General features: G+C 42.4%; 2 protein-coding genes across 4 annotated transcripts; one reads left to right on the plus strand and one right to left on the minus strand.

The window, feature by feature from the left end:
- Positions 1 to 6: 6 nt before the first annotated feature.
- Positions 7 to 1864, plus strand: mettl21ca (methyltransferase 21C, AARS1 lysine a). The gene is made up of 4 exons (XM_084025261.1): positions 7 to 120; positions 570 to 727; positions 809 to 926; positions 1028 to 1864. Exons 1-4 carry the CDS (start codon positions 45 to 47, stop codon positions 1411 to 1413), a joined length of 738 nt encoding a protein of 245 aa, XP_083881387.1. The 5' UTR covers positions 7 to 44; the 3' UTR covers positions 1414 to 1864.
- A 164-nt stretch (positions 1865 to 2028) lies between these two features.
- On the minus strand, positions 2029 to 17509 carry tpp2 (tripeptidyl peptidase 2). 3 transcript variants are annotated; one of them, XM_084019925.1, is made up of 30 exons: positions 17283 to 17509; positions 16307 to 16435; positions 16023 to 16118; positions 15694 to 15798; positions 15476 to 15600; positions 15197 to 15360; positions 14538 to 14692; positions 14373 to 14449; positions 13577 to 13704; positions 12867 to 13115; positions 12641 to 12756; positions 12366 to 12537; positions 12098 to 12255; positions 11929 to 12005; positions 11722 to 11828; positions 11266 to 11420; positions 10979 to 11095; positions 10789 to 10889; positions 10598 to 10694; positions 10362 to 10499; positions 9666 to 9910; positions 9143 to 9221; positions 7531 to 7569; positions 6985 to 7136; positions 6785 to 6881; positions 6573 to 6703; positions 6146 to 6227; positions 5939 to 6109; positions 5192 to 5311; positions 2029 to 5022 (listed from the first exon to the last, which is right to left on the minus strand). In XM_084019925.1, the coding sequence occupies exons 1-30, from the start codon at positions 17445 to 17447 to the stop codon at positions 4933 to 4935; spliced, it is 3837 nt and encodes a 1278-aa protein (XP_083876051.1). In that variant the 5' UTR covers positions 17448 to 17509; the 3' UTR covers positions 2029 to 4932. The 3 variants fall into 3 exon arrangements, with proteins under 3 accessions (XP_083876051.1, XP_083876052.1, XP_083876050.1); XM_084019926.1 differs by lacking the exon at positions 7531 to 7569; XM_084019924.1 differs by having other exon boundaries at positions 5939 to 6227.
- Positions 17510 to 21447: the final 3938 nt, after the last annotated feature.

Below are 21447 nucleotides of genomic sequence, written 5' to 3' on the forward strand. Positions count from 1 at the left end.
AGGAGGAAGGAAAACCACAACACAAGTCCGATGGAGAGGAAGAGATGGAGGAGACAATAATCCTCAAAGACGAGGACTATGAAGAGGAAGAGAAGACAGAGAGTGAGGAAGACTGTACAGGTGAGTCATCTACGTGATCTGTCAAAATGCACACTTTAGTATCATTTCATCATTTGGTCGGGAAAAATAGAAAATTGCACAAGAAATTGTGCATTGCCTTTCACAGCATTTCTAGCTACTGCTAATTGGCAGCTTCCTCTTAAGTGAACAAACAGCTTTGGGACTCGAGTGGCAAGGACAACATCTGAAACGTGAGGTGTGAGACGCGCAGTAAAACCTAAAATGTGGTGAAGCCAAAACTATACCAGCTGTCATCAGTGAAACCAGAGTGCTGATACCCTTTGCCCACCGGTATAAAGTGTCTGAACTTACGTGATGTATGTGCATTATATCAAGGTTTATTTGGACTTGTGCTCAACACTGTGGCAGCGTGTGTTCATCGTGCATTTGTGCTTTTGTCTCCTTTGTTTCGGACTCTGTCAAAGTCTTGATTTATCCTCCCCTCACAGGACAGGCGTGCATCAATACAGCTGACCTGCAGCACAGAATGCCAGCCTGGGTTCCTAGCATCCGCAGCAGCTTCGGGAGAGATGTCTACCATTATGCAGGACAGGACATTGTCATTCGAGAGTCCATAGACTCGTTTGGAGCGGTGATGTGGCCGGCAGTGAGTACCTATGAGAAACATCGTTACAGCTTTCTACCTATTTCTTAGTAAGCGTAAGAAATCTGTGTCTTTGACCGGCAGGCGCTGGCTCTGTGCTCCTTCCTGGACAACAACAGGGAGAGGGTGAACCTGCAGGGGGAGGAGGTGCTGGAGCTGGGAGCAGGAACTGGACTGGTTACCATTGTGGCCAGCATGCTGGGTGAGTCGGGTGACAAACTCCTCAACAAAGGTCCCCAGTATGATCTTTGACCTGTTACTGTAGCTATGGCGATGACAGATGTCCTGTTTGTGGGTCCTCAGGAGCCTCGGTCACAGCTACAGACTTGCCTGAGGTGCTGAGTAACCTCCGGGCCAATGTGATGAGCAACACCAGGGGGCGCTGCAGATACACACCCCAGCTGGCAGCTCTGTCCTGGGGCCACGACCTTGAGCGCACCTTCCCAAAGTCTGTCTACCGGTACGACTACGTGCTGGCAGCTGATGTGGTCTACCATCACGACTTCCTGGACGAGCTCCTGGTCACCATGAAGCATTTCTGCAGACCAGGAACGACTGTGATCTGGGCCAACAAGGTGAGGTTTGAGACTGATCTGACTTTTACTGAGAACTTTAAAAAGGCTTTTCACACACGTCTGCTGGCCGAAGACGGAGAGATGAAGATCTTCATGGCGACATGTCGAGAGTGAGGGACAGAGAAGTGATGGATGGGTTACTCAATGACCCTCACAGCCTGTTTAGTGTCATCAGCATTAGTCCTTGGGAAGTCAAAGGGCAAGTAGGAAGATCATGGGTCATGTGGTTGACCTCGCATTTTGCTACAGCAAACTCCCATCCTATCAGTTCTAGTAGGTATAGTAGGCCAAGTGCATCTCCCCCATCCGCTATTCTGCCCCCACAGTGGTGGGGGGCTAGCAGTTTGCAGCTCACTTGTATCATTAGTTTACAGCTTAGTGAGTTTCCTTTTGTTTTTGGCAAGGTTATATAATGTGTCTTATAAAATATGGAATGATTTCCTGCATTCACTGCCACTTTTTTTTTTTCATCACAAAAATGTTCATCACAGCCCTTTTTTCTGCATGTCTTCACTCATTATTAAATATGTCCTGTTTTTGTTGGCATGTAAATTGTAATATTTTAAAAACATTTTCTATTCTTTAATACAGTAATAAAAATCTCTCTTAACTTCTTCTTGTACTTTGCTTCGTCATTTCTGGACAAACTCTTGCTCCAGCTATCAAATCAGAGTAAAATGTAAAGTAAAATAAAGTGTAATGAAGCAACCATTCACTTGAAAACCAGGATACGCTCCGATTCTTCCAAATCATTTTTATTCAGTGTTGTTTTCCTTGTCGTGACGTAATTCCATGTGACCACAACGTATTGTGACAGTAGCTTGGGTCTTTCCCACGTCATTGAGGAAGAATGGGTATAAAATAATACTAAGAGCATACAACCTTATCTCATAACATTCTGTAAAATATTGGCATTTACTAGATTTAATTACTACAAATATAAACACTCAACATCCCGAAGAAGGTCTGAGGGTTTTTCCTGACACCAGCAGAATGAGAGCAACAGATACAGAGGAGGAGGAGTCTGGTCGGTGCCAGAATTGGACGGACAGTCCTGTGGTGAAAGTTAAGGCCATTTTCGGAGAGACTGTTGTTGGCAACGCTTACTGCAGACGGCTGAGCCCTGAACTTAACATCTGCCTGGAGCAAATCCCAAACACAAGAAACGAGAAGAAACAAGCACAAAGAACAAGGAGAAACCAGATGAACGTAGAAAAGCCGACCGTTCTGTTGAACCCAACTGATTCCAGTAAAGCCTTGCACATCTGAAGTGGCCTGTGCTCCGGAGGCTGCAGAAAGCTTGTGCAAGTCGCAGCTAAAAACAGAAACGTGTGTCCTCACCCCAAGGGCTGATTTGCTGTATATGTAGTCAACCCAGAAGAGATTGTTTAGTCCCGTGAGGACGAAAGCAGCTGCTTTTACATTCTTAAGCATGCACTCCCCATGTGTGAGGACTTAAAACATAATTTAGAGGCAATAGTATGCAGAACATTGATCCTCAAAATGGAGTCGGTGAATTTGCTTCTTCTATTCAATGTGATGAGCAAATTTAATCTTTTTCAGCCTCCCTGCTTCTGTAAACCAACTTAATTCTTTGGTTAAACTACAGATGAAACTTTTTGTTTTTTTTGTGGTGGAAAAGTTTGAGAATCACAATTTCAAAAGATAAAAAGTCAATATGTAGTTTGTATCTTCAGCATGGCTCTCGTTCGCACTGGCACCGTGAAACCAAAAAAAAAAAAGGACCATGCCAGTGTTTTTTGCAAGTTTATGTGTGGGTGTAGTTTATTCCAATTTCAATCGACAACAAAAACATACAACCCCATCATCGCATTTTGATTGAATATTGCTAAACACTGATTGCTGCTCAGGAATATGCCCGTACAACTTCAACCCAGTGAGACGGCACAGATGGAAACCTCCTGTGAAATAATGAAAACTGCGTGTTCATGTAGAACCACATCTCTTATTGCAAAAAGATAATTGAAAAATGTGTTTAATGCAGCCTTAGTGTTCAGTATGGAGGTTGCAAAAGGCTCCTCATATTTAACTGACAAGAAACCGTTGTCTGGAAAAATCTTTTTTTTTTAAAACAACTTTTTTTAACAAACAAAATGGTCAGCTGTGATGTAAAGTATATGAGATTTGTGGTAAATCAGATAAAACCTCTGGCAGGGTCCTTTAAAGTAAATACAGTGAATGAAGGGAAATAAAACAAACAAACAAAGTCATGCTTAACCCCCTCTAGCTGGCTATCATTTCAGTTCTGTAGGGAGAAAATGTTCAGGTAACGCGTTAAACCATTCACAAACACACATTTGTGAAAATAACTGTGGATTATCATGAGAATCTTAATCTTGGGATTAAAAACCTTTCAAAATTCAAACAAACTAAAATCAGCTTCCAAATAAAACTACCGTTTCTCCTTACATGCTAGAAGACATGCATATATGCAAAATACATCAATTAGAATAATATTTGTATTTTATACCTATTGCATCTTAATATGTTTGTGTTATGCGTGTATGTACATTTTATGACACTGTATACAAATGCAACATTTTGAATGTTGCAGAGAAACCTCTAATAATCTTCATGAACATTTCACAATCTGAACATCCTTCTGCTACCCACAACTGCATCTATTATGATAGTGAGGTCGGGTGAGGTGGTTGGTCAAATGTGCTGCTCAGGTCACTGCAGTATGAAGTGGGTGGCCAACACCTCAGGAGGTAAGCAGGTGATGAGAAAGTGTGTTTGTCGCTCCTGGTTGCCTTACAAGTCACTGATGGCCTGCATACAGTGCAGATATGAGCTTTACAACCACATTTGACACCAAAGGCTGATGGGTGAGGTGACTGACAGTGGCTGAGTGTTGACTGATGCTACTGATTCTGCAGCCTCGCACTGTTTTCATCCCACCAGGGAAAAAAAGGTAAGGTACGTGTAGGAAGGCACCTCTATACTGTTGAGTGTTCTTTGTATGCGAGTCAGAGTTTAAAAAGACAGACGTGATGTAAGTTATCAACCTGGACTGACTGGAACAACGAAGAAAGAAAAAAAGATCAAGTTCTGTCTCCCATTTCATTCAGGGATCAGGACTCCGCGTGCCCCCTGTATGTCCGAACATCGTGCAGCAGCAAGTCCTCCCATCTTCTCACTTATGCATCATAACAGCCAGTTATGACTTCTTCTGCTCCGTTTGCTTGTGCAAGTTGATGTGGTCGCAGTCATTTTATTCTATTTTAAAAGACTCGGGATGCATCCCTGGAGTCCACACTGGCGCTTATACATATTTACACGAGAGAATGAGGTTACTGATGTGAAGTGGAGTCCCAAAAGCTGATGATGAGTGGGGATGTAAAAGCCTCCCAATGTGTAGATGACACCAAAATAAAGGACAACACCCAACTAAGAAAGCACTAAGTATCAACCAGGACGAACACGATACCGTCTCGCCATACAAGGTGTCGAGTGCCTCAAACCATTTACACTCCATGTTAGCCTTCATTTTGGTGTCCACCTACATCTAAATTTGAAAACACAGATGAACAGACCATGTGACGTTTAAGGACGCGATATCGAAGTTGCTATGTATGGCCTTGCTGCTCATGCATGAGTGTGCGTCTGTGCTTAGAATGGCGTGTATTCTGCAGGGTACATGACAGGAAGCCAGTTCTCACTGAAGGTGGCACAGTGTGTCCATTGGAGGTGTCGCATAAGCTAGAAAACAAAACAAAAACAGGAAGCGATTTAAAAAGGGCAACAAAGCGGGCATTCGGCTAACATTTCTTAAGCACAAATGTGTTCTTTTTATTATTCTACTCAATAAAGTGCATGCAGCCCAAACTATCTAGTATATATGTGGCACAGATCATCACTGATCTCATACCTGGATGCAGTTCTTCATGTTGTCTTTGCTGGGCTTCTCCTCCACCATCTTTGAGGCATATTTTAAGGCTCGGCCATACATCTTGTTCACAAGAGCGTGTTTGTATGAAAACATCAACACCTGAGCAGTGGCAAAGACAGAAAACAAAGAAAATATCTTAGCTTTTCATTCATTGAATGTATACAAAGTAGCTAGTAGCCACGTACAGTACGTCCATCAAATTCACATTTTAAGAGGGGAGAAACTGGAGGAAATCTCAGAACTCTCTCTTTTAATCTCAGATGAGGGGATGAAAACAAATGTTAAATCTGGCGATTTTCTTTATTTTAATTCGCAGGTAATCCCATGAAAAGACCAAAAGCAACAAAAGAATTGATTTTATACTTAAGTGTCGTCTGTGTAGCTGAAGCATAACATACTATATTCCTCAAATCATCGACCTCCATTGTTGACCACAAACTACTACAAACGCATCCATGAGCCACACAATTGCACTTTGTGTCATGTTCTTTCATTTCTATTAACATAGGAACTCACAAGAGTTTTGTTTCTTTTCAAATCAACCCAACACACCATTCTGCTGATGTAAATACTCATGACAATGACAAAAAGAATATTATAGAATATTGCCAGCCTTATGCTTTAAACTCGCATAACAGATCAAATCACATCAGAATCCCGAGTTACTCATTTAACTGTGCTCCATTACATTACATTTTCTTGATTTTCTACAAACAGTTTGCTCACCTTGGAGTCAGTTAGCTCCGCCCACTTCTGCACCTCCCAAAACGTATCAGTCAACACTTGAACCACGCCGTGCACCGAGTCGTCAGAACTGCTGGCCACCTGTTGCCCAACCTCTTCTTCTGCTGCTGCTTGTCCCGTGGAGACAGCAGCGGCACCGTCCTGCAGCACAGGGGGCAGCAGGAGCTGGTCGGGCAGCAGGAGCTGGTCGGGCAGCAGGAGCTGGTCGGCCAGAGCGCAGCCCTTCCTACACAGGGCGTCCAGCAGAGATGACTTCTGCTTCTCCATATCACTGAAACACAGACGTTAAAGACAGGTCAGGCTTTTCATCTGCTAGACAAATTGTGTGTTATTTCTTCTTTTAAAAGCCACATGGTACTGCTTTAACATGTCCAGTTAGTCAAATATCTTGATCACAAGGGGAGATGCTTGCGTTTGTTGAATGTTTCTCTTTTTTAGTTACTCTCATGCCCCCCCCCCCCCCCCCCCCCCCCCTTTAAAATTTCCCCTTGAGGGCGAATAAAGTGATTTGAATTGACTTCAAAGACTCCCTTTACTCTTAATTGAGTATGCCTTGATTAAGAATTCTAATAATGCTCATATTCCTACTCTTAATATTATTGTAGGTGCGACATACGTCTTGATGGAGGCGGCATCAGGCCGGGGGTCTGTCTTCATGGTGAGGTAAACAGCCAAGGCCGTCTGGTCGATGTGGGAGATGACGATATCGGCTGCTGATGCCACCTCCCTCAGACGTTTTACACGCTCCTGAAAACCAAACAGAGAAATGGCCGTGAGCACAGACAATTGCATAGTGTGAACTGTACTTGGACTTACTGGTACCGTTACCTTTTCAGAGTCCAGCTGATGCAGTCTCTGCACATGCAACGGGAGGTAATCTAGATAGTTCTCCCTCAGCTCATCATAGATGGAGCTGGAGTCCAACCTAAACAGCAAAGAGAGAACATGACAGAAGGTTAAATGAGAACTAAAATAAAGAAAAGTAAGCAATGTGTTGCTGAGCAAAACAGAAGAGCTACTGTGCACACTTTGTCATCCACTGAATCTTTAAGTCTCTCATAGCTTCTGCAAACTCCTCCTTCACGTCTTTCTCTTTGTCCCCTTCCTTGTCCTTCTCCTTCCCTCCATTCTTTGTTTTGTTGGGAGCAGGGATTAGGTGGTAGATGACTGGAAGGATATCCTGTATGAACACACAAAAAGATAGTTTAATCAAAAAATTCAACAAAGTCCATCACCTCTATTTTTAATACTCTGAATCAGGATCCCAAATGCTCACCCTCTTCCTTCACCCTGCTTTTTAATATCCAGTTATAGAAGCTTAAAATTCTGCTCATTATCAATTGATTTTTATAGATTAGTAATTTTTACTGACCACCAGAAAATGTTAGTCTATATCAAAATATATACCTGCTTTGACTAGCCTGTTGCATATTTCACTACAACAATAATGACATGCTTTGACATAATTAATGAAGATATAACAAATCCCATCTTGAGGTAAGGAATAAGCCATTTCCTGATGGAAGGAGAGCAGTGGACGCTCTGTTGTACAGTGTTTCTAGCTCATCCAGTACCTTTTTAAACTTTCCTTGTCGTTTTGCAGAGGCCTGCCCCTGGTGGTCAGAATAACACACAGTGAGGAAGCGAACACACAAACACACCAAAAAGGATTCTCTCTTTCTTCATGTTTCTTTCTTTTCATCTTCACTCAGAGTAACAGAGTCTAATCCACCTACCTGGCAGACTTAAAGAAATGCTACAGAGTAAACAGTGACTTCGACATTGACTCTTTTCTCTGCTCTGCTACAAGTGTTATGAACTGCATCTTCACTCAAAACAAAAAACTACAGTAAAAAATGAAGTGGATCGAATATCTGACTTGAAGATAGTAAAATTATTTGTATGGGCAGGAGAGAGAGAGAGAGAGAGAGAGAGAGAGAGAGAGAGAGAGAGAGAGAGAGAGAGAGAGAGAGAGAGAGAGAGAGAGAAATCATTTTCAGCAAAGCAATTTGGGAACAATGTGAAAAATATATACATTTGTAAATGGTTGCTTAAGTTTGACAAGAAGACATTTACTTCACTGAGTCAAGCAGGTTCTGCCAAACACACTGAGGCTGTCAAAACAAAATGATATAGATGTGTCCAATCAAAGCACCCTTTAGCCCATGGAGATAGTTGGACTAAGCTACATAAATTAAACATTGGCCAGTGTGTTGTACAAATCACCACAGTGAGTATTCCATTTTTGTTATTCCCTTTAAATAATTTTCTGTGGAGTTTTTGCACACACACAACCCTCAGCAGGCTCAATAGAAAGTAGTAAGTAGCACATAATACATGACTATGTTTTTTTCGTTTGTGTGCCATTTACTTCCCTCTGAAGTTGGTCTGGGTATCAAACCCAACTTTTTTTTTTTTTTATGTACAGACTAAAATGTCTCACTATCCTGAGGTATCTACTACCATCAGGTAAAGAAAGCTGGTCAGACTCATGATCTTGTTCACCAAATCTTGAAAAGGGTATTTGGTTTAAACATTTAACAATATATAACTTTGGCTTATTTTCTTCCATCAAAGTAAGGTTAAAAAGAAGTATCATTTTAGTATGGGTGCCAAAACCAATCATATCTGCACTTATATTGAAACAGCTCTAGGTAACCTGAAGCAAAGTCATTTTAGACATATCTTTGGTTTTCTGCATCATTCTAACATTTTTCCCATTTGTTCAAATAAAAAAATTAAAAACAGGTCAGAAAGGATGTTAGCAACTAAAATAGTCATAGTTATCTGTAATATAACGAGCCAGTAAACAGCCAGATCCAGTTTGCCGAGATCGGACAGAGGTGATGGTACGAGTAACCAGAACTTGTGGTTTTGGTCTGGCAGCTGAAGGATGGACAAAAGTTTAAGGGAAAAAAAGAGGCATGCATTAAGCTATAGGAAAGTAACCAATTCAAGAAGCAACACACCAGATCTGGTCTGAAGGTGATGACAGAAACCTTAAAAAGGGAGAAGCAACAAGCATTGCAGTACTGGTCTTCACATTTGATCCTCAGGAAAGGTATATAATAACCAGTTATGTCCTGCAGTGTAGTTTTATGAGTTTACAACAATGTGTAAAAGTCCCTAATAAGAAAAGCTGCCATGACTTCGGGAAACGGGGTAACAACAATTAAGCGCACTCACTGCTTTCTTGCCATATTCGCTCTTGGGGACAACGAGAGAACCTGAAAGATAGCATCCTGGACCAGTCCCCTTTGGGATCCTGAAGAAAAGGTACAAACAAAGGGAGAAAAACAATTATAGAGAGAATAAAGACAGGGACATAAAACAAAATGGAACACAATAACAAAAACTGAAATATTTCTTCATACAAGGCTTTTTATACCAATCATTCACTTCTCCATCAGTGCTGACCTTTGAGCTCACCCTCTAGTATTTTGAGGTTTAATACCTAAACATTCCCTGCTTGGAAATATATCCCTGTAGACCATCTGGGAGTCTGAAAGGATCTACAGTTGTCACTCTTCCTCAGTGCTATCGTGTCATGGAGGACTGTGCGTAAATACATTAAAAGTAATCATTTTATTTCTGTAATCTCTCAGCTATTCTGTAGAACGTTATGGTTTTCTTTGCTTAAAAATATATGATAAGCCCTTCCATAAGATCATACAATACAAACTGAAAGCCCCTCGCCAAATTGACTCACTTGTCGTCAGGCAAGGCTGTGACGTAGAAGGGATGTATGGCACCTGGGCAAAAGGTGACAGAGTTTGCCTTCTTCTTGGCCATGAGGGCAGCGCGCTGTGACTCATAGACATCTAGACTGAGTGTGGTGGACAGACGGTGAGAAACCACAAACGGTAGATCCTTAAGGCGCTCCAGCTCGCTGGACTGCTCATGGCGGACCTGCAGACGCACAGTGTAATCCCCCTTTTCCAGTTTCAGAGAATACTGCGGATGTAAAGCAGATAGAGGGGAGATGTGTTAGTTCATGACGTTCACACCAGGAACCTATCCTTTTTACCCAGTCCGACCATCAGTCAGTCAGTCAGTCCGCGTTCACTCGACAACGTTCCGTTGATGCATCTCATTGACTCTGCACGGGCTTGCGGCACATTATGCCGAAATGAATTGTGGGTCTGCTCCGTTGCATGGCTTGCCTGAAAAAGTTGAAAACTTTTCAGGCGCCGAAGGATCCGTCAGCCAATCGGATCAAGATCAGAGTTGACTGCGTCTGCAAAGGCATCTCTCCCATGGGCCAGACACGCCTTCCCTTGTCCGGCAACGGTCCATCAACGTACGTATGTAGTGTGAATGTGGCCTCAGTTAGTCAGTCAGGAAGGAAGCAAGACAGACAGACATGTAATCTTAGGGGTGAGCTCTAAAATGCAGCCAAGTGTACCTGGTGTGGATAGGCGTCCCCTGAGCCCAGTAGTCTCTTGTTCTGATCAAACAGCATCCAGAGCTGACTGTCAAACTCAGACTCATACAGCAGCTCACACAGCATGGGACAGCTGGGGGTGACCTCTCCACTCTTAGGCTGAGGATAGAGCAAAAGAAGATTATGAATGCATAGGAAAAACAAAAACAGAAGATGTTTTCCTCTCGTGGAGAGTGTTTCTGATGTTTGGGCAGTACCTGGTGAAAGCTGTAGGTTAGGACAATTTCGTAGAGTTGTCTGTTGTTAGGCAGAACGTCCCTCAATCCCAGGGCTTTTATCTTTGAATTTAAGGGCCTAGAACAAAAACAACAATAAGAGGGATGGAACTAGGAACTGCACTGATGTGGAACAGCAAAATTTGCAATTGTGTGTTTTAGTGTGCAGTTACCTGAGAGGCTGAACCCATGATTTGAGGGTGATAGTGGGGGACACCTCCTCGTACCTCAGAGGAGATGACACATCAAAACTGGTCACTCCCTCTGAGGCATGCTGTGCAGAGACAAAACAAGGGTTACAAACAGAACTGACTGAAGTTTACTAATCAGGGTTGCTAATCTGATAGTATTTTCTCTTCTTACTATGTGCAGGGGTGATGGGGAAGTGTTGAGTCCATGGAATGAGATGCTGTAGTCTACTGTGACGTCACCCAGGCTCGCCCACCAGCGTGCAATGCACAACTCGACTATTCTTCCTGACTGGAGAGCAGACGAGAAAATGAGTCCACCCTTATGTAATTTTTATATGTAAAAGTGAGCTTAAGTGACTTCCATTCCAGACACTTATTTTGCTGACAATATATACAAAATTATTTCCCAGTCAATTAAACATATTATAACAGTATATTTATAGTATAAAATATACATACCAGCACAGGGAAAGCTTCAGTTAGTGAGCCTCTTTCCAACAGTGAGGAAAACTTGTAGAATTCATTAGCTCTGTACGCTCTCTGTTTGACCAGGTGCACCGCATGGAGAACAAACTTTGATGACACATCTCCCGAATGAGAGGTCAGTGTGATCTCTGGAATAGAGTGATGAGGACAGAGAGGTGAATACATCAATTTGACAGCAAAACTCACCAAGGCAGAAGGAGTATGGGAAGAAACAGCCTACACTAACACCAAGGGACGCAGCAAATACATTTTTTAAAGTGCAGGAAAAAGTTTTCCAACAAGCGTAACTAAAGTGCAAAAATGGTCTAAAACAACTGCATCCCTGCTGAGAATCCACTTAACAAATAAGTGAGGCCAAACTTAAAATTTAAGACAATATGCTTTACTAATGCAATGCAATGTTCTTCCTCAAGCACACGCTGTACTGACCTGCCCAGGAGGCTCCCTGAGGAACAGTGATGAAGTGGCGTCTGATCTGACCCGGTCTGAAGTGGACGTCTGGGAAACACACCTCCTGATTACGACCGTCTGTCACTCTATCCCATGAAAGAGAGAGTGCTGTCAGAGCCACACAAGCACGCAAACCTCTTGCTGGAAGAGTGACAGAAACAAATCCAATATGATGTAAGAACTTACTTGGTGGGGATAATGACTGTGATTGGGACTCGGAATAGGGGGCCACAGCTAGGTGCTGCTGTATCATATCCACAAACCTAAAAAGAAAAAAAAAAAAAGCACACGCTCAATGTGACCACATTAACATTAATAGTCCATCTTTTTATCCTGCTCTCTTTCCGGTCCCTACCTCTGTGTAGTGCACTCCCTCTCTCAGTCCCACAGGATCGATGCGGACATTCACATGACGACACTGGTTCATCAGCTCTAGATGGGAGGGGCACTGGACCCACGGGGCGGCACATGTGAGCGCCAAGTGCAGCTGTAGGGAGATTCGCTCAGCGTTTCCTGTGGTGGATGTTAGAAGAAGGGAAATGGTATATAAGATGAAAACATTTGTCCAGACTAAATTAAAATGCTGCAAATGTGACCTAGGCGCTAATAAGTATGAAGAGTACCTGTGTTCTCTGGGAAGACGGGCTCAATTCCTACTCCATGATCCGAGGGTGCAAGAATATGGGCTGGGTCCCTGAGGTAGATGCCTCTCTGTGATCCCACACTTACTGAGAAGCCTATGTGGCTTGTGGGTAAAGAGGCATGTTGAGTGAGGTAGTCCAATGCCTTGTCCACCTGAGAGGAAGAGAATACTGGATGAAAACTGACATATGTAAAGAGATAACAAAAGACTTAAGTAAAGATAAAAATGAAAGAAGACTGTTACAAAAAGAGTTACCTGGATTATCCCGTGGCCCTGTGCAAACACTTCGATGTCATCAACCTTCTGAGCTGTGTGCTCCAGCGCTCTCCTCACCGCAGGAACAGAGGGGCGGATCCCGCTCTGCTTCATTCCTTTAAAATCATACAAGAACCCCACACTAGCCTCAGATTTGCATTTGTGCATGCTTCCATACATACAATATATTCCCACATCTAGTATGAGTCTGTGACTCTGGACACACCTGAGAGGATGAGTGCGATGCCGCCACAGGCATTAGGGGATGACATAGACGTGCCGTTCATCAGTTGGGTACCACGAAGAGTCCAGTTGGGTACCGATGCAATGGCCCCGCCAGGCGCACTGATGCTGACACCCAGGGCCCCGTCTGTACTGGGGCCCCTGGACGACCAGGTGTACTGGTTAGGAGGCAGCTTCTCCCTCAGGGAATACTCTGCTACCATCATGTCTGGAGTCACATATGCACCAACTCCTACAAGGAGAAGAGAGCCAGAATAAAGGCAAAATGTAAAGAAAATTAATACATATGTATTACGGCTACACAGTGTTTGTTTGCTTTTAACCATCATTGTAACTGGAATTTCCATGATAAAACATACCGTAAAATACTTTAATATCACAAACACTACCAACTATTCCTATAGCTAATGTGTTTTTTATAGCTTTCCTGCTGGGAATAATGTTAATGAGAATTATACAGCCATATTTAAGCCGTTATCATTTATTAATTAATAGGCTACAATATCAAATGTTGCTAACGTCTGTGTGATCATTGCTGCATACATCAGTTTTGCAGATGTTGTTAGAACATTGTACATACTGAATTTATTTATGTTTTGGCTTTTTTTACATGTACAGTTACATGCAGTCTGAGGGTGTATACTTGAATGATTATCACTTGATTGGAGGATTAATTCAAATCCTCATAAGTACCTATGACACTGCTCGTGGTTCCTCCTGGGCAGCCGACTGTGGACAGGCATGGGCCGTTGTTTCCTGCACTTGAAACAAATATAACATTGTGCTTCTGCACAGCCTCTGTGATGACCTCACAAATCCTCCTGAAAGACAAATTGACATAAATAAGAGACAGTGTTATACCCCTCCCACAGTGACACGGGAGGGTCATCAGCTGATTCGGCTCACCTGGGCCCTCGAGCTAAAAATACTGGTCCCAGTGCCAACTCAGGCTGTGTCCGAAATAACTCCCTACTCCCTATATAGTGCACTATAAAGGGAGTTCGCCATTTTGTAGTGGTGTCCAAATGTTTAGTGAGCATTACTATTCCCTATATAGTGCACTCGAAGTTTCCCACGATGCATTGCGAATAGCGAACGGGACGGGACGGACGTACTGCAGCCGCTGTTCAGGGTTCGGTGGACCGAGGAGATGTGGGGTTCCAGTAGTGCTGCAAACCGGTTTGATATTAAGTCAAACACCGGACTGGACCGGTAAACCGACATTTACCACAAGGTGTATAATTTTGCATGGACTCCCTCTCTAGTTCTATTCGCATGGATTAATGTTACACGGCAAATTCCGGACATGGCAGATACGCATGGGATTAAGATCACAGATGACCTTAGCAAATATTACAAATTATTAGATATCTCTTGGGAATACAAGACCGAGGCGAATAGGGCTCTTTTCACATTCCCTAAGCCAGTTAGTGACAGTGTGTAACACAAAACAAAAACCCATACAATCACACCCCGTTGCAATACTTACCCTGTATTTGGCCAGTGGGTGGCTTCCCCATAGCTATAGTTGACCAGGTCACACTTGTAGTTGATGACTTCAATCATCTTTTAGTGACAAGCAAGAGAAAACAATTTATCATAAGCATAAAAAAGGTAGGCAAACTGCTAATCTATATTTGTCTGGATAATATACCGCGCGTATGAGTCCTGTGCCTGTTTCCATGGTGCTGAGGCGGGTGTCTCCAATCTTCAGAGCCAGGATTTGGGCACCGGGGGCCACACCGTTACGCTCAGGATCCTCTGGAAAGTATCCTGCTGCAATGCTTGCCACGTGTGTCCCATGAGCCCCTTTAAAAATACATCAACATATTAGACTGGAGAACACGCTGTGGACTTTTACACACTATGCAGCTTTGCTGGTGAAGATACCATAACACAGTGGTTCCCAAACTTTTTCTGCAGGGCCCCGCCTTTGTCGATAAAAAAAAAATTCACACATCAAACGGTGTCTAATGTGGTTGATGAATCAAAATTCAATAAATCAAAAAGAAATATCAGAAAATATGATAAATGTATTGAAGAAACACTCTTCTTCTAATTCCTGGTTATTCAGAGACCATGAACATAATGCATAAATATGAAAATGTATGTGTAATCATTTATGGAGGAGTCACAATATACCACCCACTTTTTAAAATAATATCTTCCCCTAGGGGGCGCGCCCCCCAGTTTGAAAACCACTGCCATTACCTATTGTCTATTGTTACACTGGACATGTTTTGCATTAACTGACTGAATCATATGAAGACTTGCTTTCAGAGGAGATAGATCATGTGCTTTGGGATACCTCACCTCCACTGGTGACGATGCAGAGTGTGTTTCCCTCATCATATATATTTACAGAGTAGTTAAGCATCTCAGCATTTCCTAGCGTGGCATACTCTTGCGTCTCTTTGTAGGAGCTAAGCACAGTGCACTGAGACAGCTCTCCACTCTCTAAAGTGTCGACTACAGCCCTAAAAAGAACAAACAGTGAAGGACAGTGTGAAGGATAGATACAGTATTGCTAAACGGTAGTAGACAAAAGGTTTAAAATATCATGTGAAAAGGAAAAAAGTTAGGATCGCTTGCCTCCATGTGACACCGTCATGCCAAAGCACACAGTCATATACAGGACCAGGATCACTGTACTTCTTTTCTAGTGATGCCAGCAGCTCTGACTGACTCTGCAGCTCTTCTTTCTGCAACTTCTCCATCTGAAGAGAGGAAACAGGGGGATACATTTGACACTGAGAGTAGAGAGGAATCAGATTAGGAAAACTACATTACTGTGTGTACGTAGGTCTGACCTGTGATGGTGTTGGGTGAGAGAGGTCAAAATCTTCTGTCTTACGAGAGACCTCAGCTAGTGCTGCTCGGTGTTGTGGGTCCCACATCTTCTCCTTTCGCTCTTTCTAATGGACAAAAGTACAACAAAAGAACCTTTAAACATCCACACAGAATGAGGCACAAATAGAGTTTATTCATTGTACTACTGGATTCTCACAATATGCACTCTTGTTGTACTACTATAAATCTGTTCTCTGTATAAACACTGCAATTGAGAGAGGCTACCTTAGTGTTGCATAAATCAGACCCGTGACAAGCCTAGTACAGTAATAATGTAATCTCTTCTTACCTGTATTCTTTCTTTGAGAGCCTTAGGGAAGAACTCATAGCCATTTTTAACTCCAATGTGATACTTCCCTGAAGGATTGACCCAGGCAGGAGGGATCTGGAAGACATAATAGTTAGACAATATATTAAAAAAAAAACATGTGTACTAATTCTAATGATATAGTCAAATATAATTAGATTTGAAAAGTGACCATACAGAATGAATGAAAAATGATTTCAGATGTAGGACAATACCAGTTATGGAATATATCCTATTTGACAGCTATTATTGGTGTCTCTACTGACCTTAAGGGTTCTACCAGAGAGGCCAGCGATTGTCCCATCTTTAGGTTCTGCCACCGTGGTCATGTTCACGTCACCGCTGCCTGTTGTATCGATGATGTCGATGATCTTCGGCTTCCCCTCAGTTGTGACCTAAAGAAGCAGTAATGAAGAAAAACAATCAAGAGTCAATACAGAAATTAGGTGCACAGTATTGCATCGTGTATAGTAAGTTGTCCTGACCAGGGACATTTTTAATTTGCATTTTAAGTTATATATACAGATCACCCTGAATAGTGAATACACTTCCAATGTCTTGCAACAGCATTGCATCCCCTTTAAACAAATAAACATAATCATTCAATGTAAATACATATTGTGTATTTACATTGAATGATTCAGATTCTGCCCTTTTTAAGCACGTCTGAAGGAAGGTGGCTTGACATTGAATAGAGATTGTTGACCTAAATGTATCGACGATGATGTGACAAATAAGCTAGCTACACTGACATATGGACATTTGACACTGCATGGAAAGTGACAGGTTAGATCCCAGAGTGACTTGTCAGTAGTAAACGTGTAACCACCTAACGTCACGGTTCACTGACCGATAATCAATTATTTTCTCTACTACTATTGTTCTTGACACCCACAGGGCAAACTTAAATGACTGAGGAAATTGACGGAAAGCTGAACCGGACGAATTCAGCTGTTAGCTGTCAGGCTAACATGTTAGCAGACATTGCCAACTAGCTAACTAACCGTTATTCAGTTGTAAATTAATCTAGCACCAAAGCTCACTTTGGCAGCAGGAGAATGTCTTTGCCATACATTTCTTTGCGTTTTGTTTTGGCTGCCATGCGAGTAATACCTGCACGTTAGCTGTTGCCGTTGTGTAACTGTCTACTAATTAGCACGAATGTGAATGAGTCGGGCCTTTAGCTTTGCTAGCTTACACCGGCTAGTCCGGAGCTAACGTGAGGCAGCCGGTCAGCGGTACCTGCATGCCGGGGGCCCCGGGGTCCACGCCGGTGTCGAGGATAGCGATGAGCACCCCTCGGCCATCGTACTCGGGGAACCGGGTGAGATAAGACGTGGCGCCGGTTTCTTTTTTGGGGAGCAGCCCGTGAAAGGGAAACGGTTCTTCGGTAAAATGAGCAGCCATGGTCGAAAGGGCGACAATGAAAACAAAGCGGCGAAATGGGAAAGAGAGCAACACGGTGAGTGACGAAGAGTAGGAGAGTAGGGCTGTTTAAAGGGGCAGTGCCAGCCTCTCTCCCTCTCCCTCTCCCTCTCTCTCTCTCTCTCTCTCTCTCTCTCTCTCTCTCTCTCTCTCTCTCTCTCTCTCTGTGAAACCTCAGCAGGCTTTCAACTTTAGATGGCATTACAGTATTTTGCTGATAATACCTAAGGCTTATCTAGCAGTAAAAGCCAGGACCATTAGTTTTCTGGATGACTAGAAGGCCCCAAGTTCACCATGTGCTAGTGTGATCCAAATTGAATTTGTGTTCAATATAAGGACCATTATACAGACAAATTCTTGATAATGCACAGAAAAGTGAGCGTGCAGCAGCTCACCCATGGTCTGCACACACTCTGATTGACTGTCCCCTCAGCAGTGTGTCAGCGTGTACAAATAGTCGTTTATTGACATCTCCTTCACTCTACTGCGAGCTTTCACCTGATAGAGTGACGGAGATGAATACCGTAGTATATGTGACAGCACTTTAGATCAAGATCTGATTTCAGATACACGTCTAAATTCATCCATTGCACAAAGCCATCAAGTGTCTGAGTATTTCAAGTGGGACTCATTTGCGATTATTTCGCCTGCTCTCCTCTGGAAGAATGCAACACTTACAAGGACATGTTTTACTGTGTAAATATAGCCAAGGGTCTAGCAATACCAAACAAAAAAGGAAAAGAACATTACTGATAATATAATATAAATTAAAGATACAGTAAAATGATTAATCATGTGAACCTATCTAAATTGCATTAGTCCAGTGTAAGGGCAACATTTAGACTGGCTTATACAACTACAGGCCAGTCTTTATGACTATTGGCTCCATCCTGTTAATCTGTATTTGGGGCAATGGCCCATTGTGCACACTAGGTGGTGGTATAATACTGATAGTTGTATCATTGCTACAGTCACTCATTTACTCTTTGCTCATCAGGGTTTACTGACTAAACTAAAGTAATTAATTGTGAAGTGTGGCAGTGCTGCTACTGCAATTAAAAGTGGATTCATACCATATTTTCGGACAACATAATGGACATTTATGGCTAAAGATTTACCTTTCAAACAAGTTTAACATGCAACTGTACCCCACACTCGTTTTTCCATGCATTTAAGAGGTTTGGAAGGTTACGTATCATCATTCCTAAATTAAATTATTATTTTAAATTATCTATTTTTTCTTCGTTTACAATCAGAGACACAGATTAACCAAATATTGTGTTTTTATACATGTTTGGATTTGTGGTTCAACTGAAAGGATGGAGAAAGGACGGCACAGCATGATTTCTGCTTCTTGTATTTTTAATTTCTCCAGATGTGGCATTGAGAGTGGAGGAGGGTGGAAACAGTCAACTCAACAAACCTGATCAACATGCTTATATATATAAATATATATATATCACACAAGCAGACAAGCATGTATTGTTTTTTCCCCCATAATACCAGGATTAACTTTGCACATGTCAATCGCCATCTGTTCACCTCCGAGCTCTCTGTCTCTTTCGCATTTCCGTGCACATGTACACTGTATGTTACGGTGCTTGTGCTACTGCAAAAAAAAAAGAACAAGCAGGCAGGGAGGGTAAGTGTGCAGTTATTTTAAGTGTGCCAACGCCCTCAGACACTGCTCCCGTCGTTGGCTTGTGCAGAATAAAACAACAGTGAGCATCCTTTCACTAATCTCCTTAGAGTCAGCATCTGCCTTCTCTTCCTCTTTCTATCAATGGCTCTGCATTGTCACACATGTTGCTGTGTGGAGCCATGTCTCTCCTTGAGGAAGGTAGGCTGACAGCAGCAATGAGACACATACCTTCATTAGATTTAGAGCACACAAACATATTCAAACACTTGCCCAGATGCTTACACTTGAACGCATATTTTGATATTCACGTTCATATTTTTGCTCGAGATACGTCAGGCTTTTTTTCTCTCTCTTTTATACCATTAATGCACACACACACACACACACACACACACACACACACACATATGCAACACACACCCAGGCTTGTGGTGGTTTACCACAGGGCGTAGTCACTTTAGTTATGCAGAAATAAATGCACGTTAAAAACGTCTTTAAAGCATTATTTCCTTGCTCGTGCAGTGCCTGTTGAAAGCATTTCAGAATGGACTGACTGCATGCCCTCTGTTGCTGCTGCATGCAGCTCTCTTGAGAATTGCCCACGCAAACAATTTCACAACCAACACTGCATATTTTTGGAAGCCCTGCAATACACCTGCCCTGACATGGCTGCGTCATACACGCACAAGTAGCGGCTACTCTCCTTCAGAAACACCACTGAAATAAACCTACGGCCTGGTTTACAGGGGGAAACACCGGACTTTACCCTGGGCTCAGGGGCCCTAACTGAGAGGGCCCCAAACAGCTATAAATTCATTATGATTTTAGATAGATTAAGATATTACTCGCAAAATACAACTCAAATTGAATGCATTATTATTCATTAAGCATCATATAATTGAAAGCTTCAGATTGAAAAGACACTAGCCCTACCCATTAAGCAACATTCGAGCAACATTATCGAACCGAAAATTGTTACAATAAAGCGGTTTGTGGAATCTGAAAATCAATCGTTTTTTTTGTAATCTTTGCTATTTTTTTTGTGAAATATTGGATAATGTTATCTGCTTTGGCCTTGATCTATTTAAATGAAACAGTGTGAGAATTTGAGTGGGGATGTGTGTCTTTGGTGGCACTGCTGACAACTCACAAACATATATACCAAAAGCCTCAACTGGACACTTGCTTCTTAATAAGTGTTCACAAAAAAAGATTGGGGAAAAACTGGATTGAACTAGTAGAACCTCAAAAGTACAATAGCAGTACATGTATTTGGTTACCTTCCACCGCTGAAAATTAAAGATTGAATGTGTACTTGAATAAATGTACTTAATTACTTTCACTTCTGCACGTCAGGCTTGTTGCTGTGTGGAGCCATGTCTCTCCTTGAGGAAGGTAGGCTGACAGCAGCAATGAGACACATACCTTCATTAGATTTAGAGCCGTTCTAAAGGAGTCACAGCTAATCCCAACACTTTAGCTGGCAGCAGAAGCACTGCAACGAACCGAAGAGAGACTGTCCCACTGTTCTACCAGTCCCACATCTCTGCTGGGTTGGGCTTGGCCAGCTGGGTTTGTAGAGTGCTCCAGACCAGAGTCGGGCTATTTTGAGGAATGTGGTCATGGTGATCTCAGAGGCGTGGGCCAACAGGCTCAAGTGTGGGCCGATGACGATCCTGTCTTTCACCTGAATGAACGTTAAACCCTGTCCAGACATCCCTCCCTCCGAGCAGGCACCTTGTCCTTTCTCCATCTGTGAAATTTGGCCCGAGTTCAGTGTCATCAGCAAAAAAGGTCAAACTGATTATTTCCATATTATTGCTGTCTTGTTTTATGACTGCCTTTTATATGTATACTGAAATGAAAAATGCTCTTTTCACCCTTTTAGATGACATCCCTTTTAGATCATACTGTGCACCTATTGACAATATTATGCTGAAGAAAAACAGAAAATTGATTTCTCTGTAATTTAATATAAAAATCCAATGTTTTCCTCTCCCCGTAAAACAAAATTACATCCCATCAAACAATATCATGACATCTATCCATAAATCAATCTTGAACTACGCCAGAGCTAGAGTGTGAGCTAATCCATTCAACTATCAAATCCCTCCCAACGTAATGTCCCGCCTGTTCATCCTGTTTCTCTTGGAAGCTGCTCTTGAAATGCCGTTTCAGAATGACTTTATGAACATTTCTCCTTTGGCTCTTAAATCGCCTTGTTTCCATTAGCTCATTTCGTCGGACCATAGCTGGTAAAAGTTATGAATGAATAGCATTTTTAATTATGATTGTTTAACTTTGAGAGACGGACACGTATTTGACCATTCAATAACAATT

Source organism: Eutrigla gurnardus, assembly GCF_963514095.1.
Source record: "Eutrigla gurnardus genome assembly, chromosome: 1".
NCBI classification, from domain to species: Eukaryota; Metazoa; Chordata; class Actinopteri; order Perciformes; family Triglidae; genus Eutrigla; species Eutrigla gurnardus.

Bases quoted from the DNA above. Each gene is read 5' to 3' on its own strand.
- mettl21ca (XM_084025261.1), top strand. From the start codon at position 45: ATGGAGGAGACAATAATCCTCAAAGACGAGGACTATGAAGAGGAAGAG. The intron at 728-808 runs GTGAGTACCTAT...TTTGACCGGCAG, and splicing joins GAGCGGTGATGTGGCCGGCA to GCGCTGGCTCTGTGCTCCTT. The intron at 927-1,027 runs GTGAGTCGGGTG...GTGGGTCCTCAG, and splicing joins CATTGTGGCCAGCATGCTGG to GAGCCTCGGTCACAGCTACA.
- tpp2 (XM_084019924.1), bottom strand. From the start codon at position 17,447: ATGGCTGCTCATTTTACCGAAGAACCGTTTCCCTTTCACGGGCTGCTC. The intron at 15,601-15,693 runs GTCAGACCTACG...TCCTCTCTTCAG, and splicing joins CTCACCCAACACCATCACAG to ATGGAGAAGTTGCAGAAAGA. The intron at 10,695-10,788 runs GTAACTGCACAC...TTTTTGTTCTAG, and splicing joins TCATGGGTTCAGCCTCTCAG to GCCCTTAAATTCAAAGATAA.